This window comes from Erpetoichthys calabaricus, chromosome 7, assembly GCF_900747795.2.
Source record: "Erpetoichthys calabaricus chromosome 7, fErpCal1.3, whole genome shotgun sequence".
In the NCBI taxonomy this organism is placed as follows: domain Eukaryota; kingdom Metazoa; phylum Chordata; class Cladistia; order Polypteriformes; family Polypteridae; genus Erpetoichthys; species Erpetoichthys calabaricus.
The window spans coordinates 8,111,215-8,125,475 of NC_041400.2; the positions used below are offsets into that span (position 1 = coordinate 8,111,215).

General features: G+C 42.4%; 1 protein-coding gene across 1 annotated transcript in view; it reads left to right on the forward strand.

The window, feature by feature from the left end:
• ift74 (intraflagellar transport 74) overlaps positions 1-14,261 on the forward strand; it is a 154,900-nt gene that overhangs the window by 72,428 nt on the left and 68,211 nt on the right. The window contains exon 10 of the mRNA XM_028805050.2: positions 1,469-1,531. Coding sequence (XP_028660883.1) covers positions 1,469-1,531 — 63 coding nt within the window. The remainder of the gene's footprint in view (positions 1-1,468; positions 1,532-14,261) is intronic.

Here is a 14,261-nt window from a genome sequence, read left to right on the forward strand (position 1 = left end):
AGGACACTGGAAAAGGAAACAGAAGAGAGAGCAGGGGTTAGTACAGATTTTAGAGCCACCATGAATAGTTATTATAGTGAATTGGATATACAGAGTATTGGCACAGGAGACGGAGCTGGAGGTGACAGAGTTAAAGATGCTAAGGTTTGCATTGGGTGTGACGAGGATGGACAGGATTAGAAATGAGGACATTAGAGGGTCAGCTCAGGTCGGATGGTTGCGAGACAAAGCCAGAGAGGTGAGATTGCGTTGGTTTGGACATGTGCAGAGGAGGGAGAAAGGTGCTAAGGATAGAGCTGCCAGGGAAGAGGAGAAGAGGAAGGCCTAAGCGAAGGTTTATGGATGTGGTGAGAGAGGACAGGCAGGTGATGGGTGTGACAGAACAAGATGACGAGGACAGGAAGATATGGAAGAAGTTGATCTGCTGTGGCAACCCCTAACGGGAGCAGCCGAAAGTAGAAGACATTTCGCTTGTTGTTTGGGCTTTGACAAATAATAATAATTCATTACATTTATATAGGACTTTTCTCACTTGTTTGCATACTAAATACAAACCACCACTAATGTGTAGCACCCACCTGGATGACGTGCACCAGTACACTCACCACACCTTAGCTATTAGATGGTGAAGTGGTGAGAGATAATTAATCAAATTAGAGACAGGGGATGATTAGGGGGCCAGAATGACTAGGCCACAAAGGGCATTTTAGCCAGGGGATACACCCTGTTCTTTACAAAGGACGCCCAGGCATCTTTTATGACCACAGAGAGTCAGGACCTCAGCTTTCCGTCTCATCTGAAGGATGGTGCCATTTTTACAGCACAGTGTCTCCATCACTGCAACACGAGGCATTGGGATCCACATTCAGACCACAGGGTTAACCCCTCCCCAAAACTTCTTCCAGTAGTAACCCAAGCTTTTCCTAGATTGTCCACCATCCAAGTACTGGCCGGGCCTGGACACACACAGCCTCAGGTTGATGACCCCTTCTGTTGGCATGTGGTTTGGCACAAATGTGCTATGGGGCACCTGGTTTTGACCTATGCATCTTTTGAGACTCCATTTTGTTTTGCCCCACCTTTTGATCAACTTGTCTCTTTTGTATTCATTTTTTATGGGGTTGGTGCAATGACTAATGCACCTACAGGACGTCTGTATCGAGTGACACACGTATTGCCAATCAGTAGTCGTCTTTGTATATTCTTACATGTTTGTTTTTCATTCTGCAAGTGAGGCTGTGCTAAGAATGAAAGACAGTCTTTGATTAAGTTTATTACTTTAACAATTTAGCTAACAAAGCAATGTGAAAGTGGAACTTTCATGTTTTTTCTGTTATTTATAAAATACAGAGATTACAGTTTGCTTGACAGTTTGTTTGACAGCTACCAATGTTATCAATTGCTATTAAGAACACAGTTGTATTTAATATTTTAATGTATAATTATTCTTTCTTTTTTTCGTCCTCAGGAACTGAGTGCGCGACAACAGGAACTAGATAAACTGAGCATGAGAAAGGAGGCTTTGGAGGCGGTGAGCTGGTTTCTTATTTATTTTGCAAATTTTTTGCCAAAATGTATACAAGTTTTTGCATTTGTCAATTTTTGTGAATACGCCATAATGTGTGGATACTCAGTGATCTCTTTAGTTATTTTTTTATTAATCAGAAGCAAAACTAAAGAAAGCAAATTTGTTGAACAGTTATTTTATTTTAATCCATGATCCTAATGCTGCATATGCGTATTGAATCGTTAAGAACTTCAGTTGCCATGAGGATTTCCTTGTTGGCTATTTTCTTACATGACATTTGAAGCATCTTCAGACAGGCAAAAACGTCTACTGAGAAAAGAGAACATTTACAAGAAGTCATTTAGCGATATCTCAGAAATGAATTCAAGAGATGGTAAATTGCATACAAAGTCAATTTGAAATAATAATGATAATAATAATATGTCTTATTTATGTAGCACCTTTCATACACTCAAGGACACTTATACAATTTAATAAACACTGTGGACGCTAAGGGCACTGTTGCCCCGGGAAACCCAACAGAGAGACATCCAGGGCACACGTATAAAAGCACTAACAAGAATTTTAATATTTTTCTTCAATAAAGTGCACAAAGCACCACACTCTCCACAATTACAATAATACAATACAATACAGTTTATTTTTGTATAGCCCAAAATCACACAGGAAGTGCCGCAATGGGCTTTAACAGGCCCTGCCTCTTGACAGCCCCCCAGCCTTGACTCTCTAAGAAGACAAGGAAAAATGGAAGAAACCTCAGGAAAGGCAGTTCAAAGAGAGACACCTTTCCAGGTAGGTTGGGCATGCAGTGAGTGTCAAAAGAAGGGGGTCAATACAATACAATACAATACACAGAACAGAACAAATCCTCAATAAAAAATAAAAAATTTTTTTTAGAAGTACGGAGCAGTAGATGATATCACATAATAAGATTTAGATAATTTTAGACTCCTGGAGATCTCATCCATCAAGCTGCCTCCCCCATTTGGCCATTCCACGGCTGAAACAGTGTTGTGCCAGCCAATCCGATGAAAGGACGCCACTTTCTCATGATTCCTGTGATCCTCCATCAGGGATGACTTCACCTTAGGCAGGCAAAACAACTTGGCAGGTGGGCCGTGGCACCAAGTGCCACATTTGAGTACCGAGAAGAGAAACAGAATAGGTGAGGGTTAGTATCCAATTCTAACTATCATGTTACTTATGTTTAAGTGCTAATGACTAACAACAGAGATGCAGTCTGTACAGTTAATCAGCAGCTCTAGTCAGAATATGCTAAACTGAAGTAGTGAGTCTTCAGCCGGGATTTAAAAGCTGAGACCGAAGGGCCATCTCTTCTAGTAGCAGGCAGACCATTCCACAGTTTAGGGGCCCTGTAACTAAAAGCTCAACATCCCATTGTTATTTTGCAATAATCAATACTATAAATCAATCCTCCACTCCCAGCAACTTCGTCACCCAACCTCCCAACTCTGGCTCTTTTGCTGGGTCTCCAACAGTCCTTTATATATTCCATGACCCGGAAATGTTTCTCCTCTTCTTCCGGGTCAAACACCACATTATCCTCCTCAAGCATCCCGGAAGTACTGTGGGCTTTCATCCTCGTGACTCCGAAGTACTTCCAGGTTGTATGAAAAGTAGGAGTCCCCAGGTCCTTTATTAGCTCCCCCTGGAGGCACCAATGGCACCCAACAGAGCTGAGAAAATGAACTCCACGTCCCATAATACCCTACAGGAATCCGGGGTACATTTACTGTCCAGAGGAGCTGCCACCTAGCGTCCTGGGGGAGGCAGTGTCCTGGACAGGCTGCCCTTCTCCATTCTTCCCATCCTGGGACATCCCAGCTGGATTGAGCTGCCGGCCGTCTCTCACAACACATTAACAAGACAGTAGAAATGACATACAAGAAAATGAATAATTCTTGTTGAAAAGAAGTGTTTTGAGGAGTTTGAAATGAATAACAGATTTTTCCTCACGAAGGCCGAGAAGAAGAGCATTCCAAATTTTAGGAGCCATCACACTGAAAGCTCTGCCACTCATAGTTCCTAACCTGTGTTTAGGTACAGAGAGTAAGTTAGCGTCCGATGATCTTCATGTAAGGCCAGGAGAGTAAGGAAGCAGCAGCTCCGACAGATAATGAGGGGCTAAACCACGAAGTGCTTTAACGGTAATGAGAATAATTTTATATTTGATTCTCGACAGGAGTGATGTGAGCAGATTTTTTAGTGTGTGTAGTTCTCCGGAAAATCCTTGGGTACCGTTGGTTTGACTTTGTGTTGCTCATGGAGTCCCGAATGAGGCACATGACCTGCATGGTGAGGGAGCGTCAGTTACAGCACTACGGCCATGTGGCATGCTTCCCCAAGGGTGATCCAGCTCGTAAGATCCTCATTATTGGGGACCCGAGTGACTGGACCAGGCCAAGGGGTTGCTCACGTAACACCTGGCTGCGGCAGATAGAGGGTCATTTCTGGAGGGTGGGACTGGACCACGTGTCTGCCTGGGGGGTTGCCAACTGGGATCCCAAGTTGTTTCATTGTGTAATGGGCAGTGCGCTATACCAGTGCATGCTCCCCAACTTGACTTGACTTGTAAGTAGACGAGCAGCAGACTTCTGAACATACTGTAATCTATTGATGTATTTTGTCAGGAGGCCATAAAACAATGCATTGCAATCGTCCAGACGGGTAGTGATGAAAGCATGAATGAGTGTTTCAGTATCCTTCACACTGAGTAAAGAATACAGATGAGCAATGTTGCGAAGATGAACAAAAGCCATCTGAACGATTGAGCTAATGTGTGATTGGAAAATAAGAAGCTGATCAAGATGACACCCAAATTATGGACTGATGCTGAGGGTTCAATCAGGATCCCATCGACGTCAGTTTTTAGCCTACAAAGGGTAGAGAGGACAGATTTGGTACCAGCTAATAAGATTTCTGTTTTTATCAGGATTAAGTTGTAAAAAATTATCTGTCATCCAATGATTGATTTCCCAAATGCAATCAGTCAGTGCAACATGAAGATGTTGATACTTCAACTTTTGGTACTGCAAATACTTCAAAAACGTGTCTGGGAAATCTTTAAATGCATTTGGGAATGTTCTTATGTAATACTTTGAACTGAGTTTTAGATTGTTGTGAAGTTTTCCAAAAGAAATAGCAGCAAAATGGGTGTAAGGCTTCAAAATATCCTAAACCAAGCGAGTACTCCTGTGGTCTGTAACCCAAAAGTAGGCCTCATCTCAGACAGCCTAGCCCCAACATCATAAAGGGAGGCTTTTGGCCTGCATATGTTCTGCTAGAAATTAACATAGCAGGAAATAATTTAGTAAAGAGCCAGAAGAATAAATGTGAACCAAATAAAAGGCAGGATTTGTAACTGAGAAGTGAGAAATACAGTTGTCAATCTGGAAAGCTGGAGTGTCCTTTTTGTTTTCTATGTATCTGTGCGAATGCTTCATGCTTTTTTCTTCCATCAAGAAGAAAGAAAAAAAACTTGTAAATAGTCATTTCCTAACCCACTTATCCCTAAAAAGGGTCACAGAAGGTGCTGTGCCTATCTCAGCAAGCATAAGGAGCAAGGTAAGAACAAATCCTAGACAGGGCGAACACACAACCACACGCCAACTACACAACAGGGCCAAATTCTATATTACCAATCCACCTAACCTGCATGTCTTTGACTGTGGGAGCGAACTGGAACTCCTGGAGGAAACCCACACAGACACGGGGAGAACATGCAAACTCCATGCAAGGAGGACCCAGGACATGAATCCAGGTCTTCTTATGGCGAGATAGCAGTTCTACCTCTGTGCCATTGTGCCAGCTGACGGTCATTTTATATTTCTTCCATTTCAAAATAATCGCACCAACAGTTGTCACCATCTCATCAAGCTTCTTGCTGAATGGAACTGGTTAACAATTAGGTTCTCAGGTGTATATATACAGTATATAAATATATATATATATAGTGCATCCGGAAAGTATTCACAGCACATCACTTTTTCCACATTTTGTTATGTTACAGCTTTATTCCAAAATGGATTAAATTCATTTTTTTCCTCAGAATTCTACACACAACACCCCATAATGACAACATGAAAAAAGTTCACTTGAGATTTTTGTAAATTTATTAAAAATAAAAAAATTGAGAAAGCCCATGTACATAAGTATTCACAGCCTTTGCTCAATACTTTGTGGATGCACCTTTGGCAGCAATTACAGCCTCAAGTCTTGTTGAATATGATGCCACAAGCTTGGCACACCTATCCTTGGCCAGTTTCGCCCATTCCTCTTTGCAGCACCTCTCAAGCTCCATCAGGTTGGATGGGAAGCGTCGGTGCACAGCCATTTTAAGATCTCTCCAGAGATGTTCAATCAGATTCAAGTCTGGGCTCTGGCTGGGCCACTCAAGGACATTCACAGAGTTGTCCTGAAGCCACTCCTTTGATATCTTGGCTGTGTGCTTAGGGTCGTTGTCCTGCTGAAAGATGAACCGTCGCCCCAGTCTGAGGTCAAGAGCGCTCTGGAGCAGGTTTTCATTCAGGATGTCTCTGTACATTGCTGCAGTCATCTTTCCCTTTATCCTGACTAGTCTCCCAGTCCCTGCCACTGAAAAACATCCCCATAGCATGGTCCTGCCACCACCCTGCTTCACTGTAAGGATGGTATTGGCCTGATGATGAGCGGTGCCTGGTTTCCTCCAAACATGACGCCTGGCATTTACACCAAAGAGTTCAATCTTTGTCTAATCAGATCAGAGAATTTTCTTTCTCATGGTCTGAGTGTCCTTCAGGTGCCTTTTGGCAAACTCCAGGTGGGCTGCCATGTGCCTTTTACTAAGGAGTGGCTTCCGTCTGGCCACTCTACCATACAGGCCTGATTGGTGGATTGCTGCAGAGATGGTTGTCCTTCTGGAAGGTTCTCCTCTCTCCACAGAGGACCTCTGGAGCTCTGACAGAGTGACCATCAGGTTCTTGGTCACCTCCCTGACTAAGGCCCTTCTCTCCCGATCGCTTTGTTTAGATGGCCAGCCAGCTCTAGGAAGAGTCCTGGTGGTTTTGAACTTCTTCCACTTACGGATGATGGAGGCCACTTTGCTCATTGGGACCTTCAAAGCAGCAGAAATTTTTCTGTAACCTTCCCCAGATTTGTGCCTGGAGACAATCCTGTCTCGGAGGTCTACAGACAGTTCCTTTGACTTCATGCTTGGTTTGTGCTCTGACATGAACTGCCAACTGTGGGACCTTCTATAGACAGGTGTGTGCCTTTCCAAATCATGTCCAGTCAACTGAATTTACCACAGGTGGACTCCAATGAAGCTGCAGAAACATCTCAAGGATGATCAGGGGAAACAGGATGCATATGTACATGTGCTCTCTCAATTTTTTTATTTTTAATAAATTTGCAAAAACCTCAAGTAAACTTTTTTCATGTTGTCATTATGGGGTGTTGTGTATAGAATTCTGAGGAAAAAAATGAATTTAATCCATTTTGGAATAAGGCTGTAACATAACAAAATGCGGAAAAAGTGATGCGCTGCGAATACTTTCAGGATGCACTGTATATTGCACAAGCAGGAAGAGGTGGAGTTTCGGGAGGCCAGAAGAGGAAGTGATGTCTGTAGAGGTGGGTTCTGGACTGGATAGGACGTCCTTATATGGTGCCGGAAGTGACATCATCAGAGGGAGGAACAGAGGTGGCACTACTCGGTCTTCAGTTGGTCTGCAGAGGGACAAAAGGAAGAGAGTATTAGAAGGCAGCACCAACCCCTGGTCTGGCTGAGAAATTACACTATTTGAGCTTGTAAACCCTCTCTCATGCACTCGTGTGTGACACGTTTGTGAAATTATCTGTCAGTATTTAGTGAAAAACTGACTGTCCTGCTTTTTATTTTTTGAATAATAAGGCTTTATTTAGGTGTACCCTGCCCCCCTCCGGTGGAGATTTCTGAAAAAATGCCCCCAGGGTGTAAGGATGTGTTACAAGCCATTACATAAATAGCCATAGTTAACGTACATTCTTTACTAGCCTTCATCTCAACTAGCAGTTTTACGTTAAATACTAATGTTAACGCTGCCTTGTGTCAGGTCTGCTCCGGGACTGGATGCGTAGACTTGGATGCTTCCTGTTGAGATGCTGAAGCATTGACGTTGTGCTATTGTGGTCGGCTCATTCAATTTTTACAAGAGACGCACTGTACAGAGTTTTTGCTTTAAATGATCCCAAACTTTTCAAATTTCTGTAGTTTTCTCTGGCCTGTCACTTTCGCTTCACCCCTCACTATTTTCTCTCTCTTTCTCTATTTTGCAGATCACGTCATCACATCACGTATCCACAGCATAAGCATGTTGTGCGACACTAATAATCTTCCGTGTGAAACATGGCAAGCTCGCTGAGGTGTAGTTATGTGGATTAAATGAAACGCTGATGCAAAGAATTTGCTTTGGTGGTTTTCAGTAATCGAATTATTCGAGTTTCTTAAGGAATCGTTTCAACCCTAATGAACTTTATAACAAGCGTAACAGAGTTCACAATTAAAATAAAACTTGAATAGTATTAACTTAACAGGTTGGACATGGAATCCTTTGGTTATGTCTATTTTTTAATATCAAATTGAAAAATGAGGTCTCCGATTCTGTTAAATAAGCGATGAAGTGTGAAAAATAATGAAAGGCAATGTTTGGAAGGAGCTTCTACAGCTTTTTGGATGGGGATGGTTGGTGAGCAGACAGTTTTGAACTCCTGCCACTTAATCCTCCATTAGATCTTTTTATAGTCGCTGTTTATGTACTGGAGATGTTGTTTAAATGTGGATAGTGATACGGTTTCCCACTCTTCTGTGATGTCTCATTACTTCACTCTGTCATCACAGATATTTCAGATAATTTTCCATTGTTTCTAGTTCCTGTCAGAATTTCTCAACACCCATTCTTAAATCTCTTCACAGTTTTTCAACGAATCCCAGGGTTGACCATTGTATTATAATGGCCTCATTTCTTAATCTACCCAAATGGTGCAATTTCCAAAGGAAATGAGAGGCGCATAGCAGGGACTTCAGCCAGATCTGCTTAAAAGTGACAGAAAGGGTGAAGTCACAATGGTAGTTTGAAAACTGTCACTGCTTCACCCTTTATATGCACCCAGAATTATTTTTAAAAATGACAAGAGACTGTCAGACGTGGACAAAAATGTGTTGGTACCCTTCCATGACAGAAGAAGAAGGGGCCTTGAAAGCTTGCATATTGTAATCTTTCTAGTTAGCCAATAAAAGGGGTCATTTTGCTTAACTCCTCACTACATCCATAATGGCTAACGCGTTACAACACCCTAGTAAAAAAGAAGAACCCCCAGCTCTCACTGAAACAACATGAAACTGATGAAAGCAATTTGTTCTGTATTTAACAAAAATCAGACTTTGCCTGTGAGTGTTTTGATTCAGCAGTATATTTCAAATAATAAATGGACAAAAAAGATGGGACCCTTAACCTAATATTTGATTGCACAACCTTTAGAATTTGCAGTCACGGCACACAAGCGATTCCTGCAGCTCTCTACGAGACTTTTGCACCTGTCCACAGGTCGTTCGGCCCACTCGTCCTGAGCAAACTGCTCCAGCTAGATCTGATTTAAAGGGGTCTTCTCCAGACTGCGTGTCTCAGCTCTGTTCCATAGGATTAAAATCCGGGCTTATAGAAGGCCACTTCAGGGTAGTCCAATGTTTTGTTTTTTGCCATTCTTAGGTGTTATTAGCTCTGTGTTTTGGCTCCCTCTCTTGTTGGAGGGTCCTTGACCTGCCACTGACACAGAGCTCTCTGACACTGGGCATTGCGTTTTGCTCCAAAATGTCTCGATAGTCTTGAGAATTCATTGTTGTCTTCACAGACTCAAGACAGCCCTTGCCAGTTACAGCAAAGCAGCCCCCAACTATACGTGAGCCTCCTCCATGTTTGACAGTAGGTCTGGCTTTCTTGTCTTTGAAAGCTTCATTTTGTCATCTGTGGATATCGAGCTGAAAAGCTCCAGTGTTGTCTCATCTTTCCAAAGGACATTCTCCCAGAAGCACTGTGGCTTGTCAGTATGCATTTGAGCAAATTCTAGTTTGGCATTTTTACAGTGGAGTCCTCCTGAGTGTTCTTCCATTGAGCCCGCTGTCTCTCAAAAAGCAACAGATGGTAGGATCAGACATAATGATGGGACCATTCACCTAATATTTGGTTGCACAACCTTCAGAGTTTGAAATCACTGCAAACAAGTAATTCCTGAAGACTTCTGCACCTGTCCGACGGTGGTGTGGCCCACTTGTCCTGAGCAAACTGCTCCAGCTGGATCAGGTTTGAAAGGGGTCTTCTCCAGACTGCATCTTTTAGTTCTTTCCATAGATGTTCCATAACCATGCCGTATGTAGTTCAGAAGACACCATCCATCTGCAGCTAAGCACGTTCATGCCCAAACAGTACTCTGATGGGAAAAGCTTGGGTTTTTGCTGGAAGAGGTGTGAGGCCAGCGCGGGTTACTTACCCTGTGTTCTGAATGTGGATCCCAATGCCCCAGTGCAGTAACAGGAAGACTGTTCTGTAAAAATGGCAACCTCTTTCAGATGAGGCATAAAATTGAGATCTTGACTCTCTGTGGTCATAAAAGATCCCTGGGCATCCTTCATAAAGAGTAAGGTGTATCTCGATGTCCAGGCTAAATTGCCCTCCGTGCCTTAGTCATTCTGGCCCCCATAATCAAGCCCTGTCTCTAATTGGTTATCTTTCTCAAAACTTCACCACCTAACAGTTAATGTGCGATGAGCGTACTGGCTCAAAAATGGCTGCCATCACATCATCCAGGTGGATGCTCTACATTGGTGGCGTTTGAAGTAGCTCCCCACTTACTATGAAAAGTGCTTTGAGTATTGAGAAAAGTGCTAAATATAATCAATTGCTTTTATTATTATTTATTGTTATAGCATTCAGATCAGGGCTTATAGGAGCCCACTTCAGGGTAGTCCAATGTTTTGTTCTTAGCCATTCTTGGGTGGCGTTAGCTGTTTGTTTTGGCTCATCATCCTGTTGGAGGATCAACGGCCTGCGACTGAGATGGAGCTTTCTGACCCTGGGCAGGATGTTTTGCTCCAGAGTGTCTCAATAGTTTTGAGATTTCATTGTCCCCTGCACAGACGTAAGACACAGCAAAGCATTCCCCAAACATAAGCGAGCCTCCTTCATGTTTCACGGTAGGTCTGGTGTCCATTTCTTTGAAAGCTTCATTTTCTCATCTGTGGACATTGAGTTGATGTGACTTGCCAAAAAGCTCCAGTTTGGTTTCATCTGTCCAAAGGACGTTCTCCTAGAAGCATTGGGGCTTTTCTGTTGGCATTTTAACAAATTCAAGTCTGGCTTATTTACAGTGAAGTTCTTCATGGTCTTCTTCCATTTAGTCCACCGTGACTCAAAAAGCAACAAATGGTGCAATCAAACACTGATGGACCTCGACCTTGGAGTTCAGCTTGTATCTCTTTGGAGGTTGTCCCGGGCTTTTTTTCTACCATTCTTTCTATCCTTCTGCCCATTCTGGGGTTGATTTTCCTCTTGCAGAGGTTGTCTGATGTCCCATGGACCTTCAACCTTCATAATATTTGCCAATGTTGTCACAGGGACATCAAGCTGCTTGGAGATGGTGGTCTTCTAGCCTTTGCCTTTTCAAACTGGCCTGTCATTTTCTTTCTGATCTCAGTCAACTCTCTCCTTTGCTTTCTCTGGTCTATGCTCAGTATGGGATACACGATGACACCAGACAACAGGGTGACGACTTTTCTCCTTTTAAATCGACTGAATAACAGATTGGAGACATGGGTGCTATGCATTCAAGAAATGGCTAGTTTGAAAAATCCCTCAAATTCCATTACGGTGAAACCTCGGTTTGTGAGTAACTTAGTTTACGAGTGTTTTGCAAGACGAGCAGAAATGTTTAATAAATTTTGACTTGATAAACGAGCGAGGTCTTGCAGTACGAGTAGTATGTATACGCTTTGTCTGCTGAGTGTCATGTGATCACAACTGAGCTGATGGTTCTTCTCTCTCTCTCTCTCTCTCTCTCTCTCGCTGCAGGATTGTGGCCAATCATCTCCTATTTTCCGTCTGAGTCGGCGTGCCTCACTCATATAGTCAACATCCGTACGAGCGTATACTGTTTACTGCAGCATTAGCATTGTGACTGTGTGTGTGTGTGTGTGCATGTGTGTGTGCTCGCTCGCTCACATGTGTGTGTGTGTGTGTGTGCCTGTGTGTGTGTGCGTGTGCTCGCACGCACGTGTGTGCTGTGATGTGTGAGTCCCCGTCTTGTACCCTAAAACACGAAGCTGAGTCTCAGTACTTTAGCAACACCAGCTTTATTCAGCTTGAAACAGCAACAGCGCGGTTATTTATTGTAGCGGGATCTGCCGCTCTCCTATACACAGACACAGCAGTCAGGCGGGGCCCTGCGCATTTATAATGTTCTTTGTTCCTTGTATCACCCATTGACGGTAGGCGCTTATAGCATGTCCTCAATCTTTTCGGATTCGTTTTTTTTATGGCGAACTGCTACAGCACTGGGAGACTGCGATTGCTTTGGGACGCTCTTCCGCGTGTCGTCCCGTTGGGTGCAATCCCACAAGAGTTTAGAAACTCACTCACACCAGCCATGATTCTTTTCAAAGGTAAAGTGCAGGTTAATTTGTTTTATGTATTTTTACTTTATATTTTGTATTAATCATTTTTATATGAATAGTTTTGGGTTGTGGAACAAATTATCTGAGTTTCCATTATTTCTTATGGGAAAATTCACTTTGATATACAAGTGCTTTGGACTACAAACATGTTTCCAGAACGAATTATTCTCGCAAACCGAGGTTCCACCATATTTTGAATCTTTTCTAGATTTCCTAACAAATGTGTCCAGGCTATTTTAGAAGATCTTTGTAGAATAAACAACAATTGATCTCTTGTGACACTTCCTATTACTCGATGACATTTCAAAGGCATGATATCTACACTATTTCAGTGAGCTGTACGGAGACCAACAGATTTGTCCACGTCTGGGCTTTTTTTTTAAGCATCCATGAAAAGGTTAGCGAAGCAAGGAACAAGGAAACAACAAAAGGCAGCAGCAGCAAGTATAACATGGGCTAATTGCCTAAATCAGATTTACTACAATATCCAGTTTTCCACCAATTCAGCTTCCTACCACAAAATTTCATGTGAATTCCCTTCAGAATGTTAGGATAACAAACCTTGACCATAAATTTAATTTTGTCACTGTTCTGTGTTTGAAGAAAAGCAATGCTTGTGTAATGCACACATTTTGCTTCATAGCTTATTGGTGCATATTGTGTATCAAAGGAGTTCCAAGTCTAGAATATGCAGTGGCAAGAAAAGTATGTAAACCCTTTAGTAATAACTGCGTTTATTTATAAATGTATCTAAAAATTTGGCCTGATTTTCATCTAAGTTACAATAGTGAAAAAATAAAACGCCATCTGACTTAACTAGTAACAGACTACAAAAGTAGCTTTTGCTCCTCATTCTGCCCCTGACTTGTACCTGGTAATGAGCTGGGAAGCCAAGGAGCCTTTTAAGATTTTGTAGGTTTTCATTTTAATTCACATCTAGCTTTATATTTCTTTTTCAATTTTCTTGATATTGTAAGGTTTTGAATTGTGCCGAATTAATTTCTTTACTTGGTTTATCTTGGTTTAGTTATATTGTGGTTTAGCAAAATTCTGTTTTAACATGCATCCCTTTTTTTCACCACTTTGATCCAGCAACGATCCTGATTGCTATCTTGTGACAATGCTGCGTATTAAGATGTCTCATGGTGTGCATGAGTCCAAGATAAAAACAATTGGCGTAGTCAGCAGGATTTGCACTGTGGAGGGGTGGGGTTTATAGACAGAGGCACTGTGCAGAAAAGTGGGGACTGAGAAAGAAACAACACCAGGAAGTGTTCCACTCACATTGTTCAGAAACATAATCTGAGGAGCGTCCTTTAGCATGGACAAGTAAGAAGTTACTTTTGAGAGCCGTTACAGGTTTGCAGCTGGCTATTGACTGTTACCACAGTGCAAATCTGCAAACTGAGATGGCTCTCGGTCAGAAAATGTGACATGGGCTACGATTTTCAGTCATTTAATCTGAGATGGTGCAGCAACAAGATTAACGGCAATGAGTGGCAAATTCACCATGGCCAAAAGGAGCCTTTTAAGATTTTATAGGTTTTTATTTTAATTCACGTATATTTACCGTATATACTCGCGGATAAGTACTCAGGCGGATAAGCCGTGGCTTCATTTTACCGCATAATTTACGGTATTTTATAATGTTGGTCGTATAAGTCGAATGTGGAATTGGTCCAAGAGATTATGATATGCTAACGCCCACCTGAGAGAGTCACCACGGAGCACACTTTTTTTTTCCTATGTATTGTGCCTAAGTGACCACACAGTAATACTCTGAACTATTCTGAAGCAACGTTTGCAGTACTAATCGGGGTCAGGCATATAAGTCGGGGTCTGATTTTATGATCGATCTTTCGGATTTCAAGACCCGACTTATACACAAGTATATATGTTATTTTTCATTTTTTTTGATATTATAAGGTTTTAAATTGTGCTGAATTAACTTGGGGGCAGCACGGTGGCACAGTGGGTAGAGCTGCTGCCTCGCAGTTAGGAGACCCAGGTTCGCTTCCCGGGTCCTCCCTG